This window comes from Cyanidioschyzon merolae, chromosome 18, assembly GCF_000091205.1.
Source record: "Cyanidioschyzon merolae strain 10D DNA, chromosome 18, complete genome".
Classification (NCBI taxonomy): domain Eukaryota; phylum Rhodophyta; class Bangiophyceae; order Cyanidiales; family Cyanidiaceae; genus Cyanidioschyzon; species Cyanidioschyzon merolae.
In genome coordinates, this window is record NC_010144.1 from 340,180 (window position 1) to 361,786 (window position 21,607).

Below are 21,607 nucleotides of genomic sequence, written 5' to 3' on the forward strand. Positions count from 1 at the left end.
TCGTGTCAAGGACGACGACAAGTCTAGTTCAGGCATCTGCTTACCCTTGTCTGACTCATTTGCAATCGAAAGGTTGGGTTTCGCAAGCTAAGCGTGACAACATAAATTCTGTTTTTGGCCTTTATCGAATCTACAGGACACAATCCATTTGTTGATTACGTAAGACAAAAAAGCAAGCAATAACGAAAAAGGCATGCTGGTTACGTTATCAACGTATCCACTGCTAGTTTGGGTATAGGGAATCCACGCAGCGAGGCATTCTAGAAGCGCCTGGGGAAACGCGCGCGTCTCCGCACTCGGATACTGCGTCACCAACGTCCGTGCGCACGCTTCCATACACGAAGGGATACTGCTGTGCAACTGATACGCAGTCCTTCTCTGGAAGCGTGGATGGCGCGTCCGTCAGAATTCCACCATACATAACGCGAGATACGCAACACACAGGTGACACCAGGGCGCATCCTGGTCACGGATGCGTTGTGCGCGGGAGCATGCGCAGCGTAGCTAGTACAGCGATCATGCAGCATGTGATGGGAGCATTTCTGGTTGCCAACCGCTGACATACATCCGGTGTAATTTGGTTAGATGTATCCCTCTGATACCATATCAAGAAATGCGTCGCGTACCCGAACATGCCTAGCGCTGCTTGTCAAGCCAGCACGCATCATATCAAGTTCGCAGCAGCCCGCGAGCGAGCACCGATGAACACCAAGGTGTATCGCGGCGCTCGTATGCCGCGCCTCGCGTCCCTGCGGTGGACGCCTCAGAGATGAGTGTCTCTGCAGGTCAGGATCCTGTCCAGGTGAGGCGCGCACTGCCGGAAAGTCTCGTGGCAGGCATTTGGGCAATTGGACAGGAGCCTCGGTGCTCTGTGGTCATGCGTGAGACCCGGTTTACCCGCTCTGTGTCTGCTTAGGGTGCTAGATGCGTCATCAGTAGGTTCCGTGCCACGATGTAGCACTGGGAAGACGCGATGGAGATGCGTACCCTCCAAAGACCACAATGTCAAGGTGTTTCTCACATCCACCCGGGAACCATGCGCAGCCACATCCGCCAGCTTTTCTACCCTTGTAAGGCTTATTGAGCGTGCCGCTACAGCGACGACGTTTCCTTTGATGGCGGCGACTAGCCCTGAAAATAACAGGTTTGACAGTGGTACTACGACTGAGGAAAGCTCGGAACTGGAAGAGCGCTTTTTGCCGTTCGAGCGCGAGGCACCGCGCGGTGGTTGGGAGTGCCCGCTCCAGTGGCTCCTGGCACCACTCGTTGTACCGCTGAGAGTTGTACTTTGCTTCGTGATCTTAGTATTCTTTTACCTTGTTTGTGTGAGTTTTGGGCCGCGTGTTGACAAGAAAGCAGCGGAAGTCGGCTTTGTGTGGAACTTACCGCGCTGGCGAGCTCACCTGCTGCGCGGGCTCACCAAACGCTGTGCCCGCGTCGTGCTCTTTATTCTGGGTTTCTATCGCATTCGCCGCCAGCATCTCGCTGGCTATGATCACAGGATTCGTTCAAAAGTTCTCATTGTTAGCAACCACGTATCATTGTTCGATATTTTATTCTTCATGGCTGATGACGGCCGTTCGTTCGTGAGCAAGCATACGCTGTTGCAGGTACCACTCATAGGACGCATCGCCGCCACCATCGGATGCATCTTCGTGAACCGCACGCTCCACAGTGGCGGGCAGGCCACGAACCTCGTTGTGCAGCGGCAGCGGCAAATGTGGGCGTCCGACAGCTCAGCACCGCCCCGTGGGCATCGATCCTCGACGGACGCGTCCTCGCTATGTTCATCGCCGCCATTGGTGCTGTTTCCTGAAGGCACAACCACTAATGGAAAGTATCTTTTAACGTTCAAGACAGGCGCGTTCGTCGCCGGACTCCCGGTGCAGCCCGTGATCTTAACGTATGAGCAACGCTGTTTTTCGCTGGCCTACGAGACAATCCGCGGATGGAAATACTTCCTGGGTGTGTTCCGTCAATTCTATAACCGGCTCAGCGTCATTTACATGCCAACTTATATTCCAAATGAGGAGGAGAAAGGCAACCCGCGTCTTTTTGCGCAGAACGTGCATCTACACATGCTCAAGGAAATGCAGTCGCGATACGGCACGCAGCTCAGCAATAGCTCGTATCTCGACAAGGTTGCCTACCACAGAAAACTTCGCCAGCAATGGGGCGAATACGTCCCAGTGCCTTCGTCAAGCGCGCGGTCGCATTCGCATCATGAGTGATCCGGGTTAGATGATTCAGACGGAGATAATGCGTGCAACTTGGCAGCGTAGCGCAAGCTGGTTCCTGAGGGCGCATTTCCTTTTAGGAGCTATGGGCGCGGAAATGCAGCGCACTGGTACGTATGCACGTGCACTGCCCATGATAAACCAGATGCTTCACAGAGAATTTGCATGTATGAGTGTTGTTCTCGCCGCAACTGTGCATGCTCAGGTGCGACAGGCAACCTTCTCCTGGGAGCCAGCCCCGCGCACTTACCTGGACGCTCCGAGGGGATACGCCTCGAAACAAGTGCGCATGTAGATTCCGAATACTCCAAGCCCGCAGTATCTCTCGCTTCCCGTACTTGTGGATACGCGTGTAAGACGCTGATCCATACCACGCCGCGACGACATGCTCGTATCTGTCATTCGCGAAAAATTGGACACATATCGTAAGCACGTTTTCATCCATGGCGTGCCCGCAAACTCGACATGGATCCGAATACAAAAGCACGCCCAGTCAGCACATGCCGAGCTGCTGCAACTCAACGGCCAAAATCACATCATCTCGCATCATCGACAGGCCGCTGTTCCGCACGCGCCCGTGATCCACTTCGTTCCGAATCGCGTAGATGACCCGGCCTATGATATGATCGCTTGTTACCGGTCCAAAGTCTCGACTATCACGACGAAGAATGCGCAGGAGATTAATTTGCTGGGCCAGTGGAAGCCGCTCCGCTGGTAAGGCCGCTCCACTGCCTACGTTTGGAGCATCCGCTTTCTGCGCGTTTGCCTGCGGGTCGGCAGAGGCGGTTTCCGCTTCGAGCGCCCGCTCTCGCAGCAGCTGAATATCCTCCTCGATGGGGTTATCATTGTCTCGCAGAACCCAGTACTGACCACGTTCGAGCCGCAACAACGCCTGGCTCGTTTCTTCTTCATCACGTACGAGCTCGTCACCCTCAAGTGCAACCACTCGTCGGACGAAACGACGCGAACCGTCTTCGGGGTCCTTGACGACCACGATATCGCCCCGGTACGCAAGAGGTCTCCGGTAGAAGGTAACCTCGCCTCGGACTGTGTCCATGCTGCCGGTCCAGCGCGATAGCCGTCGAATGACGAGACGTTCGCCCGGACGGAACGGGGACGTGACGTGGGCGTTCAGCGTGGGTGCCATGGAGTTCCCAGTCAACGTGGCCACAAACGACGCTGGCTTCGACATTTCGTCAAGTACGGTTTCAACAAACACTTTGCGCTGTGCAGGTGCACCTCGCCAAACTTGGAATAGCGCACGAAAGAGGGAGGTTGTTCCTGCTGTCTCCGTCGAAATCTGGACGCTGGCCAGGGAAACCTCCAACGCATCCCGGAACCGAAGACTCCAGTATAACGCACGACGCAGCAGTGTCGCCATGATCAACGTGCCAGCTCTCAACTTTACAAAACTCTGGTGCCGACAAGGTAGCGCGCCTCTCACGCGGTTCCCGGTTCCAGCAAGAGGTTAGTGTGCGCGCCTCCCTGACGCCCACACAGAAGTGTACACTTTTGCTGCCGTACACGAGCACTGCTGCTGCTCAAGCGCCAACTCTAGCGCTTCCTTCAATAGCAGTGCAGCGTCTGGTTTCCTGTGTATACGAAAAGACGCTCCTCGCGTCTCTTGACTGTGTCAGGGGCACTTGCGTGTGCGCGCACGCATGCACAGCATCATCAGCGCAGCGCAGCAGGCAATCGATTTCCTTCCCCATAAGGGGTGAAGCTGATAATGAAGCTGATGATGATCGCGATGACGCTGAGGCATCGCGCCGGGCTGGAAACCGTGGGCGGATGGATGTCACGCATGCACAGCATCATTAGCGCAGCGCAGCAGGCAATTGATTTCCTTCTCCATAAGGGGTGAAGCTGATGATGAAGCTGATGATGATCGCGATGACGCGGAGGCATCGCGCCGGGCTGGAAACCGTGGGCGGATGGATGGACGGATGGATGGATGGGCGGCGCTGGTCCATTGCCGTGCCTAGATTTTGACGAGGCGCGCGCTGCGTGACGCTGCGAGGCACGGCCGACGTCGCGGGTTATATGACCGGCAAGCTGGAAGCACGCTGTGACTAGCGTAAACCCTGTTTTAGACGGAAACCTGTCTGTTGGACGCAAGACCGAGACAGGGTAAACACTAGCGCAGCCTGGGGGGTAGTAGCTTGCACGGCAACTGGCGGTGACAGTTCCGCGAGTCAATCTGTTTTTTCTGAGGTAACCAGCTAGAGTTGGCATTGACGAATGGTGCGGAACTCACGAGTCACTGATTACAGCGGTTTCGTCACAGCGTGCAGTGCGAGGCAAGCACTCGTCGGCTGGCATAGTCCCGTGAGACTGCACCTGGGCCGGCGTTTCCGGCTGCTGAAAAGTCGCTGGACGCGGTGTTTCTGCGGGCACCTGCGCTGCCGGGCGCTCAACACGCTGTCGTGCACACATAGGCGGCTGGCGGGTTCCGCAACCTGCGGACCGTTCGCAAAACGACCCGGAACTGTGCTGACTGCAGCGTGGTTGGCGGCTGTACCCTCAACGTCACGGGCAATTGAGTCAGGTTCGGCTACCACGGAATCAGTGAAGAGCGCCGCCGAGGAGATCGGAAACACAGCAGCGCAAGCCGCTACAACAAATAATGTGGACTGGAGCTCGCAGCTCACGAACTGGTTGGCTGCGATTGATGCAGTGCTGCTGGTGAGCGCCACAATTCTGACTATCATTGTGACAGTTCGCGACTGGCGCAGGCGAAGTGCTAAGAAAGAACAAGAGTCGAAATCAAAGGATTCAGGTGCAAGTAAAAATGCTCGCGAAGGAGATCGTTTGAAAGCAGCAGCGAACGCACCGCCCGGAAAACTCAACCGGTACCAACGACGCGAGTTACGGAAAAGACGGAATCAAGACGACTCGTCGCTTTGATGACAAAGACCGGGAGCGCGTGAACGCAACCACAAAGTATTCGTAGATTTTCGCTCTGTTCTCATTGTAGTTTCGCGAAGCGCCCCGGGAGGAAACTGCAAAGCGCGCATCGAGGCTGCTGTTGCAAGAGTCGAGTGCCGCGGCGAGTCTCGAAGCGCTGCGTAAGCCGTCCGGAATCGATACGCGCGCTCGGCACCCGTCGACACTAGCGACGATCCTTGAACCTACCTCTGCAGCGCTTATCACCACATGGTAGGATGAGAAGCTCCGGCATCGTGCATCACCGCCGCAATGCCTGCCGCGAAGGGCTCCAAGGAGCACACTACGGCCGGAACGCTGTGTGGCATTGTGCAGAGGCATTTCCACGTAACCTTCATGGAAGGGAGCGCTTTGACGAGACTGGAAAAGCAAGGAGAGCACTACAGGAACCTCGCGCAATGCACGGTGTCCAAGAGACACGTCACTCGCGCGTTCTTCGTAAACGAATGTAGGCGCCTCGTCCTGCTTGCGGATACCGCTCGTGTCTCTCGTCATCTGTCGTTCCGGCGGTCTGCTGAGCGAACGAGATAGCTCGTAGCGACACCAACGCCTGTACGTCAACATGCAGAGAGACGCGCATTCCATGCACGTGTACTGTATTCGAAATACAGGACGTGTGCCATTGCGCTGGTCGAGTGGCGTCGCGAATCATCGCTCGGAAGCGCCCGTTATTGGTTGGAGGCCCCAGGAACGGCACCAGTTCCTGTCCCGTTGCAACTTCGAAACAGTGACCGGTTCGAAGGTCATATTGCGGAAACAGGTTCTCGTGTATCAGCGATAAACAGAGTGAGCCTGCCAGCCTCGCATTCCCATACTTGCATAAGTGCGGAACGCGTCTCACCGGGGACGGCAGTGCTGGTTGTAGCGGTAGTGTCCGGTTGACGTTTTGCGACTGCTTGGCGTGCTTCGCTGGCCACTATCGCAGATCATGCGCAACCTAGATGGTGCTTGCTTCTCCCGGACACATGATTGGCTCGGATGATTCCTAGCGAACGTTGGTTCACGCGATACAGATCTTTTACGAATGGCCCGTCAGCGGGATGGTCCGGATTGTTTTCTCGTCTACGTTATCAACCAGGAAAACGATGTAGCCATTCCTCAAACCCGCGCTCTGAAACCAGTCGGGGAAACGCGCTGCTCCAAAAGTCAACGAAACGGCGTTAGAGTCAAGGTCGGACGTCTATGGCGCCAGTGCACTAGTGGTAGCCCAGATGAATCCGGACGCTCAGCTCAGGCACTGACACCTGGAGGGTAGGCTTCGTTGACGAAGCACGCAACACGGCCACAAGAGTGCACTTACACCAAGCGCTTCCAAGCATGCGTGAAACCTGCTGCAAGGTACTTAAACTGCTCCAGCAGCGCTGTTGCACGGTGCAACTGCATTCGCGCAGTGCAATCACTGGACGATGCGTCACGGCAAATAATTGCACCGGAAACTTGGGGAATATCTGACTCGGACTTGGTCTATATTTCGGTTTCACGGCAACGCCAGTGCTGAATCCTTTTGCGACACTGCACTGACGACGGAGCGGTACGCGACATCGTCCCTGGATGACGTGTTGACAGCCATACGCTGAACGATCCGTGAGCTTCTCACGTTCAATCACCGGATTCATTCGAAACACGAATTCCGCTCGCTTCCTGAGCACCCGCAAAGCCGCATTCGTTCCCAGAATGATTCCTGTCACGGGGGATACGCCCAGATGCTGCCGTCGATTCTCCTTTCGCGGAAACGGATGCCAGACGCTGACTCCAGTTCTCGCAGCGATGGCGTAGCGTGCGGGACGTATCACCGACTCGTACGAGGGCAGCGTCGACAGATCCACGATATTCGACTTGTTCCTCAGCCCGAAAACTCATTCCGGTGCTTGTTTCATCATGCGGAACATCGCACTCCACAGATCCCCCATCGAATGGAGCAGCGTGCGCTTTCTTAGATATAGCGGATAGCGCTCTCGCTGATATGATCACCCTGAACCAGCTCGTGATCGTCTGTACGCCACTTATCGCGGAAACGGAGGAGGGCATCGAGCGAAGCCTTCTGTGCCCGACAAGCGCATGTTACGAGCGATGAGGCAAGCGTCCGCGCTGACCAGGACAGCACTCGGCGAGGCAGTTGCCGCTGACATATGGGAGCACCTGACCACAGTCCCGTGTCACCGCTGCATAAGGCGCATCGACGCCATGTACGAATTCGATGAAAACGGCATCCAAAAGGGAGATCGCAACTTTCATGGTTGCATGAATTGCAGCGATAGCAGCAGGAGGATGGAGCGCCGAAATCGGGATGTGCGCTATCGCCATACCACCACCAATATCGTTCGATTGCGAACAACAAGGGTAGAGGGAAACCGGAGTCCGGCGCATTCGTATCCCCAACTAGTAGAGAGGAAAAGGAAGCAGTCATAGACAAAAAGTACCCGCAAATGTTCCTGTCGATGATCATAAGAAGATACCCAAACGATTCCGTGTGCACGCATTCGTTCTGCACGACCGATCCCAGTGAATCCGAATGTCACGGCCCGCCAGCGTGCATGATGCGTTGGCAGGCGCGATCACCTGCACTGTACGCTCGCGCATGTGTGGCTGTACCCGGTGCGCGCCATCCAATGCGCCATGCGCGTGCGCGCCACCTGCATGGACACGCTGTCCAGCACGCATGCCCAGCGATATTCGGGAGGCGCGCGAAGCGGCACATCGTGATCCGCGCGAATCGCTGTTGATCGCGGCAGGCCGCGAAGCCGCTGCCCCCAACGGGTCTCCGCATATCCAGCTGTCCACGATGATCAGCGGCGGCTGCGGCGGCTGCGGCGGCGATCGTTTCCGATGCGATGCACAGCGCGGGATATGCGTCGCACCAGCGCCCTCGGCACGCTCGCCTCGAACGCGCAGCGTGTACGTTGGCAACGGTATTGGTGCAGCTGTGGTTGCTTTGCTCTCCGGGTACGTACTCTTTGTGATACTGGGTACGCCATCTGGCCATATTCAGACAACTGTACGTCCCGTTGGTCTATGCCGCGCTACGTGCGGCTCGTCCCCGTTATCCTTAGTGTGGTATGGGTCGGTATTGCCGTGTACTGGACGTTCTTCGGTGGAGCCTTGCTCGAGAACTATCCCGGTTATCGGCCCTATTCTTGCAAGTTGCTTTCCACACCGAAGGTAGAACCATGCTGTTCGCCGTCACCAACGGTAAATCCTTCACCGGCCTGCTCGCCGGTGGGTTATCGCATAGAGGTGCAGAGCGTGGAGCTCTTTCGCAACTCGTCCGGGCAGAGCGCGATGAACAAATTGTACCGAGGCTGTGACGACGTGAGCTGTGACTGTTTGTATGCATCAGAGCAGCAAGCGCAACAGGCGCTCAACTCGTTGGACTTTACCGTCAACGAGACAGTCAAGTGCTGGTACAACGGGAGCGGAAGTATTGTTGTTCTCGTGAACCAGGGTTTTAGCTATAACATTGCGCTCGTTGGCCTGGTGCTGCTCGCGCTGGGGGCTTTGCTGCTCTGCTGGTCCGTGCTGCATGTCCTGGGTCTCGACTGTAAGTTATTGGAAATCATGCTGCGTTGTCTGTGTTGTGGACATTTCGACGAATGGGAGCTGCGGCGACGCCGACGACTCTGGCAACACACCCAGGCCTACGGGGCGAATCGTGGCGGCCTCGCCGGCCTCATGCTCCGGGCGCGTACCGGAGGTCTGCTTCCGGATGAGATTCGTGAAATTCTGCGCAAGATAGAAATCAGTCATCAGGAACTGGAGGACTTGAAGAAGCGTGCCGAGTCTGGGGTTGACGAGCGAAACACTTCATCAGTGGACGCGCCGCTGGAACCGAACGGGTCGCCCGCGCTCACTCCCGTTCATGATGCCGCTTGTCGTCAGCCGAGTGCCGCAGAGGGCTACGCAGGAGCCGTTGCGTCGGATCCATCGCCGACAGTAAGAGCGTCGCATCCGCTGGTCGTTGGTGACCTCATCGACTGTGGCATTTGTCTCGATGAGCTGACCGCACCTCTGGCAGCCGAGGATCACGACTGGGAAGATGACGTGGTGCGGGAGTCGCAGTTGCGACGCAGGATCGCACAGGCAGCCCCGAGCGCTCCGGTGCGATCAGCGGCGCCGCAGACGCATTCGGCTGAAGATCCCAGCGTGGATCCTGGCCCAAGAGAAGGAGCTCCAGCGGCTTCACCTGCGCAGCAAGCTGGGATACAGTCGTCTCGACATGCTCGAGCGGGGCCGACGCCTGCGACGCAGCGTTGGCGCCATCTCTTTCGGCCCATTTCAACGAATGAGCAGCGTTCGCAAACAGACGCATCACCATCAACACCAACAACAACAGCGAGAGGTGCGGCATGCACCACCATATCCGGCGTTGATATTGAGGCAGGACACGGGCCCTCACGAACAGGTGAGACGTCCTCCGTAGAGGCGGTAGCAGCATCCACGATGAACGAGGGTGCCGGGAGCTCGTCAACAACAGCGGCGCCCGGCTCGATAGCGGTACGCACCGTGTCCGGCAGTCGACGCATCGTGCTGCTCAAATGTGGACATATCTTTCACTTTTCCTGCATGAAGCACTTTCTCTGCGCAGGCGGTGTGACGTGCCCCATCTGCAATCGAAACTTACCTCGCGATTACCTCACAGACTCTGGAACAGTCTCAGTGGGACACGCCTCGCAAGAGACAACACCCGGAGGCACCGCGTCGGAAGCTGGGCACGAAAGCACGCGGCGCGCAACAGCGTCGGCTGGGCGCCCTGCGGATGCACACGCTGCAAGCGGGCGTCGCTGGCGAGGCTTCTGGGGGCGGCGTCGACCTGCCCAGCAACCGACGATGCCGGCGTCGTCGAGTGCATACGATGGGCGCGTTCCAAACGAGTCCGAAACGGGGGTATCGGACCCAGCGGTACCTCCGCGGGCGGTCATCGGCTGGAGCACCGCGCCTCGTGCAAGCGAAACGACCCGCCGCGAAGCAGACTATGGACTTGTCATGGTACCGCATGTGTCGCGCAACCCCGAAGACATCAGGGACTCGCCTCGTGATGCGTGTATCCAAGCACCTCCCGTATAAATTGCTTTCATGGTTGTATAATTTACGGGAGTAGACGCTGTGACGCTCAACGCGCTCACAGTCGGCATTGATACCGCGATCCATGGCGCGCAGCTCGCATGACATCCTGCGCCATACTGGATAACGACGGTCCAGACACGAATGAAACAAGGCTCAGAAACAATGCAAATGCCGGGCGTACCGTTCACACCAAATGCACTGTCGGGTGCGCTGCGGGCACTGTTTGACAAGCTGTTTGCCCAGCGACTCGGGTGACGCTCCCTCGTGATCTGCTTGTGTGCGGTTTCCGTTGGCGTCTGTTCCTCATTTCGGATGAGGTGCTTCTTCGAAGTTGACGACGCGTTTCATTGAGATCCTTGTCATTCAAAAAACGAAGCGTTCCTCGGGCGCTGGGTGCGTCTTGCGTGCCGTGGTATCGCTACCGTGGCATGCGGCATGTCTGCCTTCCATCGAGCTATGGTCGTTCGAGTGTTCGCACAAGCGAGGCAATCGACGAGCCTCATACGCTAGCCGCACCGAACGGATCCGCATACGAGTCTATTCACACAGAGCGTGTCGCACGGCTTGGAGGATAGATAAAAACGTGCCACGTGATGCTCGCTGTCCAGCCATGGCGCTGTTTCGTACACCAGTGCTTGCAGCGACGCAGGAGCGCTGAGCGGGTGCTCATGTCCTGCTCCCGTCCCAGGGTGCTCGGTTCCAAGTCACGCGTTGACTAGCACTTTGGAGTAAGGTGTTCCAGTTTGCCCTGCTGGATTAGGAGTTCGACGTCGGCGCGCCTCACGAAATGTACGGTACCCTTGGCCAAATGGGCGCTTTGTCCGCTGCTAGCCATGAAGAAATCACCACAGTCCTCGAGCACGCGAACCTCAATGAACTCCTCCTTCGGGGGCACCAACAGAGCCGAGCGCAGGTCCAGACCTACCGCACTTCCGTATGCAGCGAGCAGCGCCTCGTAACGACTGGCGTAGGTGCGTTCGGCCTCCGACAGCAACGCCGTCGCTCGCCCCGTGGTGCCTTTGTCCTCGCTCGGCCCCGAATATATCGTCGGATCCCGATTCCAGCAAGCCTGCTCGACTCTCCGAAGACGATTTACCAGGTACGCTAGCACGCAGCGTTTGTTTCGCAAAAGGCGGGCCCGACGAACGAGCAGACTCCCCTGTAGGGCACGGTCCTCAACTCGTGACCCCTGCTGACTAGAGCCGCTTCGCCATGCCTCTATGCCTTTCTCAAGCTGTGCGTACTCTTCTAGAATCTCATCAACGACTCGTTGCAGTAGATCACGACGGTACAGCGGCAGGTGCTGCGCATCACGAAGTTCAGATACGAGCGCGGTCGCTGCCCCTGAAGTCATTGTAGGCCTCGAGCGTTGCCCTACAACAGAGAAGAGCGTTCGCGCCACGCGTGCGTTCGCGTCCAGCCGGTGCACGCGCTGCACAGTGGACGGACTGGGGTGTCGGATGAGGAGCGAACACAACCGTGTTCGATATGCTTGTGCGTCTCCATGCCTTTTGGACCTGTCTTGAAAACGACAGTCTCCGAAATTGCGAGGCAGAAATGACAAGTTTTGGTTTTATCATTAGGCGCGGGATTTCCGTGCGGAGTTTCCGAGTAGCCCTATGGACCCGGTACAACTGGATTTCAAACACGCATCCGAATCGAGATGATATGCGACGTACTCGATATATAGTTCATGAATGATGGATACCACTATACAATTCATAAGTATAAGCCTCCATTTTCTCGTTTCCGTAGTCGTCATACATTTTCAAATCACAAGCGCTTCAAGTTTGCGCTCTTTCGGTTTCACGGCAACGCCAGTGCTGAATCCTTTTGCGACACTGCACTGACGACGGAGCGGTACGCGACATCGTCCCTGGATGACGTGTTGACAGCCATACGCTGAACGATCCGTGAGCTTCTCACGTTCCATCACCGGATTCATTCGAAACACGAATCCCGCTCGCTTCCTGAGCACCCGCAAAGCCGCATTCGTTCCCAGAATGATTCCTGTCACGGGGGATACGCCCAGATGCTGCCGTCGATTCTCCTTTCGCGGAAACGGATGCCAGACGCTGACTCCAGTTCTCGCAGCGATGGCGTAGCGTGCGGGACGTGTCACCGACTCGTACGAGGGCAGCGTCGACAGATCCACGATATTCGACTTGTTCCGCAGCCCGAAAACTCATTCCGGTGCTTGTTTCATCATGCGGAACATCGCACTCCACAGATCCCCCATCGAATGGAGCAGCGTGCGCTTTCTTAGATATAGCGGATAGCGCTCTCGCCCAGATATGCGGATAAGCAATGCGCATCCGATGACCCCTGCTCAGACGCAACCTTCCCACATTACCGAAAAGAAAAATAAAAAACGTCTCCCGCCAGCGCTGGAGCATATCAGCGTACACTGCGGAAGCCGCCAGTGCCGCCTTACGGACGCCGGGGCCGGCGTGCGCGCTCGTTCGCCACCGACCGACTCGCCGCCGCTTTGTTGAAACATAAAGAAACGCTGCCCGGGACGAGTGTCAGCGGTTGTGTTGCACGATCATCAGTGCTACTGAGACAGTTCGCATATTCCTCTAGTCTCGCAAGCAGTATGGCAGTCCACAAGGCGTCTGCTCCTGTTGATGCTTCCCTCGAGGAGAAGCTGCGTAACCAGGTCGAGTTTTACTTCTCGGACTCGAATCTGCCGCGTGACAAGTTCCTTCGCGCACGCGTTGATGCAGATCCCGAAGGCTACGTCGATCTACAGCTCATTGTAACGTTCAAACGAATGAAGCAGCTGAACGCTACTGCAGAAAAGGTAGCAGCTGCTCTTGCGGGCTCCGAACTCGTCGAAGTGAGTCCGGATGGCCAACGCGTTCGTCGGAAAAAGCCTCTACCGCTCGATGATACGAGCAAGGAGCGCTCCATCTACGTCAAGGGGTTCAAACCAGGGGAGTCGCCCGCCGCTGAACCACCCATAGAGGACGTGATGGCCGTTTTTGAACCTTTCGGTAAGGTGCTTTCAGTGCGTATGCGGCGCAGGAAAGTGCACCGGCGACCGGGGCCTGTACCTGCTTCCGGTGACGGGGTTTGCTCGCCGAACGGCGAATCGTCGACCGCAACCCGACCTGAGAACGAGAGGCCTACCGCCTCAGAAACCGATGAACAAGCCGCAAGGCCGACCACTGCAACCTCCCAGACTGCGGGCGACACCGACGCTGAGCAGTGTCAGAAGCTACGAGCGGGTGCATCGTCGGAGCACGAACTCGACGCCGAACGTGCTCTTGAGCCGTCGGCTGGTGGCCAGTCCCAAGACCTGGTACTCCATGATCATGATCGCGATCAAACGACAGTGATTTTCAAAGGCAGTGTATTCGTGGAGTTTGACTCCGAGGACGCCGTCGCAAAGGCACTGCAACGTCATGCGGAGCATCCGTTGTTGGTTCCCGGCACGCAAACTCCCTTTACGATTGAGCGCAAAGATCTGTATCTGAAACGAAAGAATGCCGAGGCGAAAGAAGCACGACGAGCGCGAAAGCTGCAGCGTACAGGTGCGCAGACAAAGACGGATGCGCCGTCAACGAAACCAGCGACGAAACGATCCTTGCAGCAGGTTGCAGGCGATACAGAGAGCCCGTCGAGACCAGAGGATGCTGCTTTCGACGATGCCACAAGCCCGGGAACTGCTAGTGATCGCGACTCTGCTGCTGGTACAGATACCGATGACGGCACCGATGTCTCGGAGGAGTCAGAGGAAAACGCTTTCGAACCTGGTCTGATTCTACGCATTGAAGGTCTAGGTCCCGCGGTAGACCGGGATGATCTTCGGCAGGCATTCTCGAAATACGGACAAGTCGGTTGGATCGACCACACCCGAGGCAACGAGGTTGCACATGTGCGTTTCCTGGAGCCCGGGGCAGCCGCACAAGCGGCCACCTCTGTGAAGCCATCGTCGGTACTGGGCGGCTCCGACGTGCGCATGCTGGTGCTGGAAGGCGCTGAAGAGCATGCCTACTGGGAACGGATCCGGGAAGCACAGAGAGCCATTCGAGAGACCGAGAAGCGTAAGCGCAAACGTGAAGAGAAACGTCGCCTATCGCGAAACAAACGTCGTAGGTTTCGGAAGAGATCGCTGGAAGCATGACGTGCCTTCGCGTACTGCACAACCGGCGCAACAGTGCCTAGAGCAGACTTGTTACCGTTTATATTCGGTGTGATTCCGTTTCGTGGCGGGAGTCTGGATCAGCACTGAAACCTGGGAGGTGTTCCCAGGCGCTTCGAATGATGCTCGTCTCGTACGCATCTGAACGGTACGCGAACAGTGTGCGCCTCTTCTCGACGAGCAGCTGCCTTTTCGTCGTACAGCCATGATGCGTTTTGCGTAGCGCTTCAGCGGACTTTTCCTGTGAATGCCTGCGTAAAGTGTCCGCGAAGGATGCGGCAACGATCGACTTTATCGGGGTATGTCAGCGATGAAGGCCGCAGGTTCAAGGCTGGACGCAAGCCGGGGCCTCTGGTCAGGTCACCGGCAACCTGCCCGCTTGCCTGAGCGTCTAGTTCCGTGGATCCATCACGTAAACGCAGAAAGACGGGCAACCCTAAGGCAAGCCTTCTTTTCGGCAACGCTCGACACGTGCAGACCCCATGAGCTGCAAGTGGGTGACACAACCGCAGGTCACTGCGACAGCCAAACACGGGTGACCAGGTGTCGCGTTCGCCTTGCGTGGTCCCTTTGGACTAGAATGCAGCGTGGAAAGTGCTCGCTTGCACCTATTGCTGCTCAACGGCTGGTGTTGCTGCACCTGCACCAACACCAGCTGCTGCTGCTGCTGCACTTGTTGGTAGTCTAGGCGACGGACAGCAAGCCGGCGCTTCACGCGATAGCGTTGTTCACGTCTTCTTCCAAGCAGAGGTCACTGGCTTTCAGGAAACACCAAAATCGGTCGTATCCGAAACATTTATGCTATGCGAACGACTGAGCTTCCCGAGTCGGCGGAAAATGAGCCGTTGGAGTGGCTCGAAACCCTCATGTGCCGCACCCTGGGAGAAGCGTTTGCGCTCGCTCACGGGGAAAGTGACCAGGGCCGAGCGCACGCTCTGAGCACCGTTCACCAAACGAGTGTGTGGGAGAGTCTTGTACCCATCGCTCTGAAACGCATCACTGACGGTGCTCAGCGCGTTGCCGCCAACGCCGAAGCCAACACTGGACTCGCCACTAGCAGCGGCAGCGGCAGCAGCAGGACGCTGGCAGCACTCGAGGCACTCTCCACGCTCAAACGACGGCAGCGCCAGCAGCATCAAGCACAGCACGCGCTGGAAAACGCGGTACAACGGCTATATCTGACGGACTCGTTTGCTAGTCTGGAGACACGGCTAGAGCAGCAAGTACGTGCGCTCTGCAGACGCCTCCGAGGACTGGACCTCTATACCGATGAGAACGGCGACGGAGTCGTGCTCACCCTAAGCAGTACCACCATGCTCATCGATATCGACGCGAGGACCGCTCACACACGTGTACGATACGTCGACGAGCACGGCACCGAAGTAGACGACCCGTATGCGGAGCGAGACATTCGCGAATGTCTGCTTCGTGGCGACATGGACGGCCTTGCGAATCGGTTGCAGGTTCTCCTGGACTTGGAAGAACTCGCTTCCGAACCGAGTCTCCGGGCGACAATGCACCCACGCACTTGTCTGATGACATGGAATGATGCACTGGTTGCTAAAACGGCGGATGCTGCAACGCTCTCGCTGAAGGCTTGCGCGCAGTGCAACGTACCGTTGGCCTCTGTGCGACGCACAGACGGTTTATCGCTAATCTTTGACGTGAAACCGTTGGCGCTTTTCGTTCCGGAATGGCAGAATGCGACGCTGGAGCAGGTGTCATCCACGTCCGTGGTTCGCAAAGCGCACCTGCGCTTCGAGCCTGTCGTCGTTTCCGTCGATGGTACCGTCACAACGTGTGTACGACCGGTGCTCCTGCTGGAAACGCCACTGCTGATCACCACATCGATCTGGAGAAGGTGCCATTGCCCTGCGGACGACGGTACACAGAGGGCAAGTGTTGCACCAGCGCCGTTGCAGACGTCGGGTTGCGGGGTACGGCGCGTATCGCTCTGGCAACTCCTGCTACAACGAAACGAACACCACCGACTTGCTCGGCAGCATGCATCCGACGAGCAGAATGGCCCACGAGCAGCAAGGCCTGAAGCCGTCGCTTTTGAGGCTGTGCCTCCTAGTCCAGCGCGATTACCTGCTGCGTCTGGAGCGACACCCACATCGCCACATGGTGTGCAGTTCGCCTTCGATGAGAGCGAACCCGCGCTTTGGATCCATCGCATACCGCTTGCGGAGGTTGATGACGTCCTGCGGATAGCGCCGCTTCTACGCCAGCAATGGGTTCTTCTGGATTTAATGGAGAGCCTTCTGCCGTCTTGTGTAGCGTCGATATCGGACAGGCTCAGGGAGGGAGCGCCCTGTCCAGCTTGGCCTATGGGATTGCCGGCGAGTGCAGCTACTGCAGCTGCTGCCCCTGCAGTGCGCTCAATGGTAGACGAACGCTGGGCCGATTCCGAGGCATCCTCCGTTCAGACAAGGACGCACGATATCCCTTGGAATGGTCGGTGGCGTGCGCGGCAAGAGCACCGGGATGACCGTGCGGTTCTCATCCTGGATGCGGAGCGATGCCCGAGTGCAGCCTCTTCGGTGTCGTTGTTCCAAGCGGCATGCGAGGCTACCAGTCCAGGCGCTGAACATGCGGATGTTGGCGTGACGTCGCCCTCACCAGCACCGAGGCGGCTTGAGATTGTTGTTTGCGCTGACGGAGGTCTGCGCGTATTCCAGAACGGTGAAGATGATCCACGCTTAAGCAAACTGGTACAGACTTCGCGCAATATTCCGTTATCGATAGCCGTTGCCACCACAGGCGCTGCAATTCGCGCGAATCGGATAGTTTCCTGACAAGCTAGCGGGAGTGCTCTGTGTCTACGTGTCCCTGGGACTTGGTCGTCGTAACGCCTCGCTGGTGTCGACGGAGCGTTCATCATATCGAGGCTGGAAACGTATACAGCAGCGTCTGTGGAGCGCGTTGGGAGCCGGAGGCCTCCATCCTGAACCGATACCAGGGTGCTTGGGAATGAGCATGATGCCTCGTTTCCATAAATCGTATGGAGCTTACGAGGAATGATTAGAGCACGAGCGGCGATTCTGTTTCATGGGAAATGCCGTAGATCTCCCTGGCGTTGCTCCAGCGATAATGGTTGTGCCTGCACGTTTGCGACGAGTCTGCTGTAGGTGCGGTTTATCTCCATCATGACCGGAACGGTACCGGCTCCACGATGGAGCGTCTCTTCGACTGCGTTAGGAGGCGTCGTCGTCGTCGTCGTCGTCGTCGTCGTCGTCGTCGTCGTCGTCGTCGTCGTCGTCGCCGACTTCGCTTCCCAGCCCTAGTCCATGATACTCAGAGCAGGTCATTCTGGAGTACCTGTACCAGCGCGCGCTTCTGGCTCAAAATAAGACGATTTCAGTGCTGCTGTCGTTCGCGGAGCGGGACCCCAGCCCCATTGACGTATGTTCGCGGGGAAGTTCATCTGGATGCTTGCGAGCTTTGCTCAACGTGCACATGTCGCATTTCCTCAATGTCTTGATGCGGTTCCGCGTGGGGCAACCCGCCTTGCCATGTGATGCTTGAGCGCTTCCAGAAACGTGGCACTCAACGTGCACATGTCGCATTTCCTCCACGTCTTGGTGCGGTTCCGCATGGGGCAACCCGCCTTGCCATGTGATGCTTGAGCGCTTCCAGAAACGTAGCACTCAACGTGCACATGTCGCGTTTCCTCCACGTCTTGGTGCGGTTCCGCGTGGGGCAACACGCCTTGCCATGTGATGCTTGAGCGCTTCCAGAAACGTGGCACTCAACGTGCACATGTCGCATTTCCTCCACGTCTTGGTGCGGTTCCGCATGGGGCAACCCGCCTTGCCATGTGATGCTTGAGCGCTTCCAGAAACGTAGCACTCAACGTGCACTTGTCGCATTTCCTCCACGTCTTGGTGCGGTTCCGCATGGGGCAACCCGCCTTGCCATGTGATGCTTGAGCGCTTCCAGAAACGTAGCACTCAACGTGCACATGTCGCGTTTCCTCCACGTCTTGGTGCGGTTCCGCGTGGGGCAACCCGCCTTGCCATGTGATGCTTGAGCGCTTCCAGAAACGTAGCACTCAACGTGCACATGTCGCGTTTCCTCAATGTCTTGGTGCGGTTCCGCGTGGGGCAACACGCCTTGCCATGTGATGCTTGAGCGCTTCCAGAAACGTGGCACTCAACGTGCACATGTCGCATTTCCTCAATGTCTTGGTGCGGTTCCGCATGGGGCAACCCGCCTTGCCATGTGATGCTTGAGCGCTTCCAGAAACGTGGCAACTTGCGAGCGATGAAAGCGACCTCGGGCCGGAAACGTTGCACCCCGTCTCCTCGGCGCGTGAACGCTTCTCGGTATCGCGTCCTGAGTGCTGTTGCCTGTGACTTTTGTCCTTGCAGGATCAGCGATCAACGATTTCGCTGTCTGGTACGCGTGCAACCCATGATGCATAAGGGCGCTGGCTGCGTCCGCCAGGGACTGTACAACGCCAAACCAACCGCTTAATGCATCGTAGTTCCGTTACCGCAGGAACATCAGGACCCGTTCGAGCGAGCTAGGCTCTGTGGTACGGCAGCGGTACGAAAAGCACCAGCGTATAGCGTTGTGTGTCGGAGCAGAGCCTGATTTTCTAGCGCGCTTACCCGTACACACTGCCGAGCGACCAAGCGAAAGAGCCGCTTGATGCTTTGGACTGCAGGTACGCGTATTTTATGGTGAGTCATACCGTCGAGCGGACCAGAGACCTCGTCTGCTCGGATTTGCAGTGCGTTGTCCAGTTTGTTACGCTGCCACACACCAGAACCGGCACGTCTACCAGGAGGATGCTCCTGCCGGCTCTACAACCTCAGATACGCTCACTGGTCGACTGGACGGCCGCTTCGCAGACACTCGTCATCTCTTCCTCTGCTTGATAGAAGCTGTGGCGATCATGTGCACGTTCCTGATCCGGGATACCCAGAGAAACGGGTCGACGGAAGCGCAGGCGAACGAGCCACTGCGCTGTCGAGGACGTCGTCGCACTCACCGGACGCTCGAGTTGCACGACAACTTTGCCCCGCTGGCCAAACGTCCGGACGATGCGCCCCGAGACGCATGCTCGAACTGCTTGCCGACGATATGTATCCGCTGGGCATCCAGGCGGCTGCGCTGTGCTGTCGGTAAGCAACTCCAGCCGCACTCGTAGGCCCAGAATGCGCTCTGGGTGCTGCAAGTCGCGATCGAAGAGGTCTCGTACCAGGCAGCAGGCTCCGTCCTGGAGAAAGCGCTCTACGCGACCTATCCGTTCTTTGCGTCGGTATACACGGATCTGTCGAGCGACGGATGCGAGCCGCTCGCTTCCAGCGTCCAAGTGCGTCGTTGTCGGCATTTGCGTCGATAAAACCGCCTCTATAGCCAGAACAAAGCGTAGTCGCAAGTCGGGAGATTCGCCGTCTGGGCCGGCGCGGCGCTCCAGTCTCGCTTTTCTAGCCGCCGTTGCAGCCTCCCAGTGAGCATCTGATAAAAGCGCGACTTGAAAAGGCGTCAATGGTACTGGTCGCCTGGCGTCCGCCGCACCCCTCCCTAATTCAAATGGCAAGAAAATGCACCTCTCGAGACGCAGCACCACGAAACGCGTACGTTCTGCGGAGCACGTCGCTGTGCTAGCGTCTGCCTCCGTGGCACTCGCCAGGCATTCGTATTCACCGGCGGCATCTGCAGCTGCGAGCCAGTGCGTCACCCGGCCGGGAACAGTGGTCAACGCTAGGGTCAACTGCCACTGGCGTGAGAGCGACGGTACCTGCCCTGGTGCAGGGTGATGCTCGGCACATGTCGCGATGGAGAACGCGTCTCCTCGCGCTGCCCCTGGATGAGTCATGTCGAGTACCCGCTGCACTCGCATCAACAGCTTCTCGACCGGGTAAAACTCGATCAGGTTTGCCGGCGCATACACAAGACCTCGCTCCCAGGCGTCTCGCGGTGCACGCTGCCTGTGACTGGCAGTTTTGTTGCCACTGGCTTGTTTGCTCTTTTGAGCAAGGCTGCCAGATTTGGTACCAGGTGTGAGACCTAGAGCAGCCCGGTCGCCGGCAACAATTTCTGAGACCGATGATCGATAGACCTGAATAGAGCGGACGCTACGAGCATCCGCAATAAGGCGTTTCTTGGTGCCCTCGCTCCTGCTCTTGGTGCTGGCGACGCCCGCGCCCACAAACGCAGCGTGAATGACCTCCCCGATGCGTAGTCGTCCTGTCAGGAGAATACCCGTGAGCACAGTGCCCTGTCCGGTAACCTCAAAAGCGTGATCCACTGCGAATAGCGCATAGGGTTTCCGCTGGAGCCGGAGGCGCTCCTGCCATAGTCCACTGGCGAGCGCCTGCTCGGCTGCTGCCTGCACAGCCTGTGCTAGGGCCACAACGCCCCCGATATCGTCGTTATCAGCAGCGGGGAACAAAATGGAATGTTGGTGTTGTTGGTGTCTTTCGAATGCGGTTCTCCGAGCATCGGTTCCGATCCAGGTAGGAATCGTTGCCAGCGGTGTCGGGAGCCACCACCGGTTCGTGGACACATAGGCCTGCAACTGTTGGAGACGCTCCTCCAGGACTGCGGGCTGGTCTCGCACCCGATCACATTTGTGGAGCGCAACCACGACGTGTTTGGTGAAAATCGCAGCGAGGGCAAGACATTCGAGGGTTTGTGCTTGGATACCTGCACTGGCATCGACGACAAGCAGCAGGAGGTCCATGACGCTCGCCCCCAGTAGCACCGTTCGTAGCAGCGATGCATGTCCGGGGCAGTCAATCCAGGTCAGTTGGAGTCCCTCGTACGAAACATTCTCCAAAGACGCTGCTTCATCGTCCACAAGTTGCACCACAACTGGGCTCGCTGGCAGTCGGGTACACGAGAACCCCAGGTCGATCGTTCGACCGAGCTCCCGACTCGCGGGGTGCTTATCCAGTGCCGCTGTCGACAGTATCTCGCTTAGGAAGCGCACCAGCGTGGTTTTTCCGACGTCAACATGTCCCATGACGGCCACGTTGATGTTGAGGAAGCGACGCGTTTGCACTAGAGGTTGCCGAGCGAGCGACTCGTACCCTGGCCGTGTCGAGCGACCAACTCCAGGCATATTTTGGAGTACGACGGAGAACGAGCCTTCAACAGGTGACAGTGTCTCTCTGGTGTTCAAAGAAAACCACAGAGGCTACAGACATGGATCGCTAGGTCAGCAGCAAGTCCAGTTTTCTGCTCTTGTACAGAAGCTCCC

The 21,607-nt window shown here is 57.5% G+C and overlaps 8 protein-coding genes across 8 annotated transcripts, besides 3 other annotated features; 5 read left to right on the top strand and 3 right to left on the bottom strand.

Moving 5' to 3' along the window:
• Positions 1 to 1,115: 1,115 nt before the first annotated feature.
• On the top strand, positions 1,116 to 2,231 carry CYME_CMR130C (similar to 1-acylglycerol-3-phosphate O-acyltransferase; the record flags this gene model as incomplete). The annotated part of the gene is made up of 1 exon (XM_005538368.1): positions 1,116 to 2,231. The coding sequence occupies one exon, from the start codon at positions 1,116 to 1,118 to the stop codon at positions 2,229 to 2,231; it is 1,116 nt and encodes a 371-aa protein (XP_005538425.1).
• Positions 2,232 to 2,730: 499 nt separating this feature from the next.
• CYME_CMR131C (hypothetical protein, conserved) lies at positions 2,731 to 3,618 on the bottom strand (the record flags this gene model as incomplete). The annotated part of the gene is made up of 1 exon (XM_005538369.1): positions 2,731 to 3,618. The coding sequence occupies one exon, from the start codon at positions 3,616 to 3,618 to the stop codon at positions 2,731 to 2,733; it is 888 nt and encodes a 295-aa protein (XP_005538426.1).
• An 860-nt stretch (positions 3,619 to 4,478) lies between these two features.
• On the top strand, positions 4,479 to 5,144 carry CYME_CMR132C (hypothetical protein; the record flags this gene model as incomplete). Its single annotated transcript, XM_005538370.1, has 1 exon — positions 4,479 to 5,144. The coding sequence occupies one exon, from the start codon at positions 4,479 to 4,481 to the stop codon at positions 5,142 to 5,144; it is 666 nt and encodes a 221-aa protein (XP_005538427.1).
• A 709-nt stretch (positions 5,145 to 5,853) lies between these two features.
• Positions 5,854 to 7,610: a sequence feature (possible transcribed region).
• Positions 6,199 to 6,532: a sequence feature (possible transcribed region).
• A 399-nt stretch (positions 7,611 to 8,009) lies between the features above and the next one.
• CYME_CMR135C (hypothetical protein) lies at positions 8,010 to 10,244 on the top strand (the record flags this gene model as incomplete). Its single annotated transcript, XM_005538371.1, has 1 exon — positions 8,010 to 10,244. The coding sequence occupies one exon, from the start codon at positions 8,010 to 8,012 to the stop codon at positions 10,242 to 10,244; it is 2,235 nt and encodes a 744-aa protein (XP_005538428.1).
• Positions 10,245 to 10,959: 715 nt separating this feature from the next.
• CYME_CMR136C (hypothetical protein, conserved) lies at positions 10,960 to 11,598 on the bottom strand (the record flags this gene model as incomplete). The annotated part of the gene is made up of 1 exon (XM_005538372.1): positions 10,960 to 11,598. The coding sequence occupies one exon, from the start codon at positions 11,596 to 11,598 to the stop codon at positions 10,960 to 10,962; it is 639 nt and encodes a 212-aa protein (XP_005538429.1).
• A 1,242-nt stretch (positions 11,599 to 12,840) lies between these two features.
• Positions 12,841 to 14,373, top strand: CYME_CMR137C (similar to developmental gene, multi-sex-combs; the record flags this gene model as incomplete). The annotated part of the gene is made up of 1 exon (XM_005538373.1): positions 12,841 to 14,373. One exon carries the CDS (start codon positions 12,841 to 12,843, stop codon positions 14,371 to 14,373), a length of 1,533 nt encoding a protein of 510 aa, XP_005538430.1.
• A 49-nt stretch (positions 14,374 to 14,422) lies between these two features.
• Positions 14,423 to 15,440: a sequence feature (possible transcribed region).
• CYME_CMR139C (hypothetical protein) lies at positions 15,195 to 17,189 on the top strand (the record flags this gene model as incomplete). The annotated part of the gene is made up of 1 exon (XM_005538374.1): positions 15,195 to 17,189. The coding sequence occupies one exon, from the start codon at positions 15,195 to 15,197 to the stop codon at positions 17,187 to 17,189; it is 1,995 nt and encodes a 664-aa protein (XP_005538431.1).
• A 2,021-nt stretch (positions 17,190 to 19,210) lies between these two features.
• Positions 19,211 to 21,469, bottom strand: CYME_CMR140C (similar to selenocysteine-specific elongation factor; the record flags this gene model as incomplete). The annotated part of the gene is made up of 1 exon (XM_005538375.1): positions 19,211 to 21,469. One exon carries the CDS (start codon positions 21,467 to 21,469, stop codon positions 19,211 to 19,213), a length of 2,259 nt encoding a protein of 752 aa, XP_005538432.1.
• Positions 21,470 to 21,607: the final 138 nt, after the last annotated feature.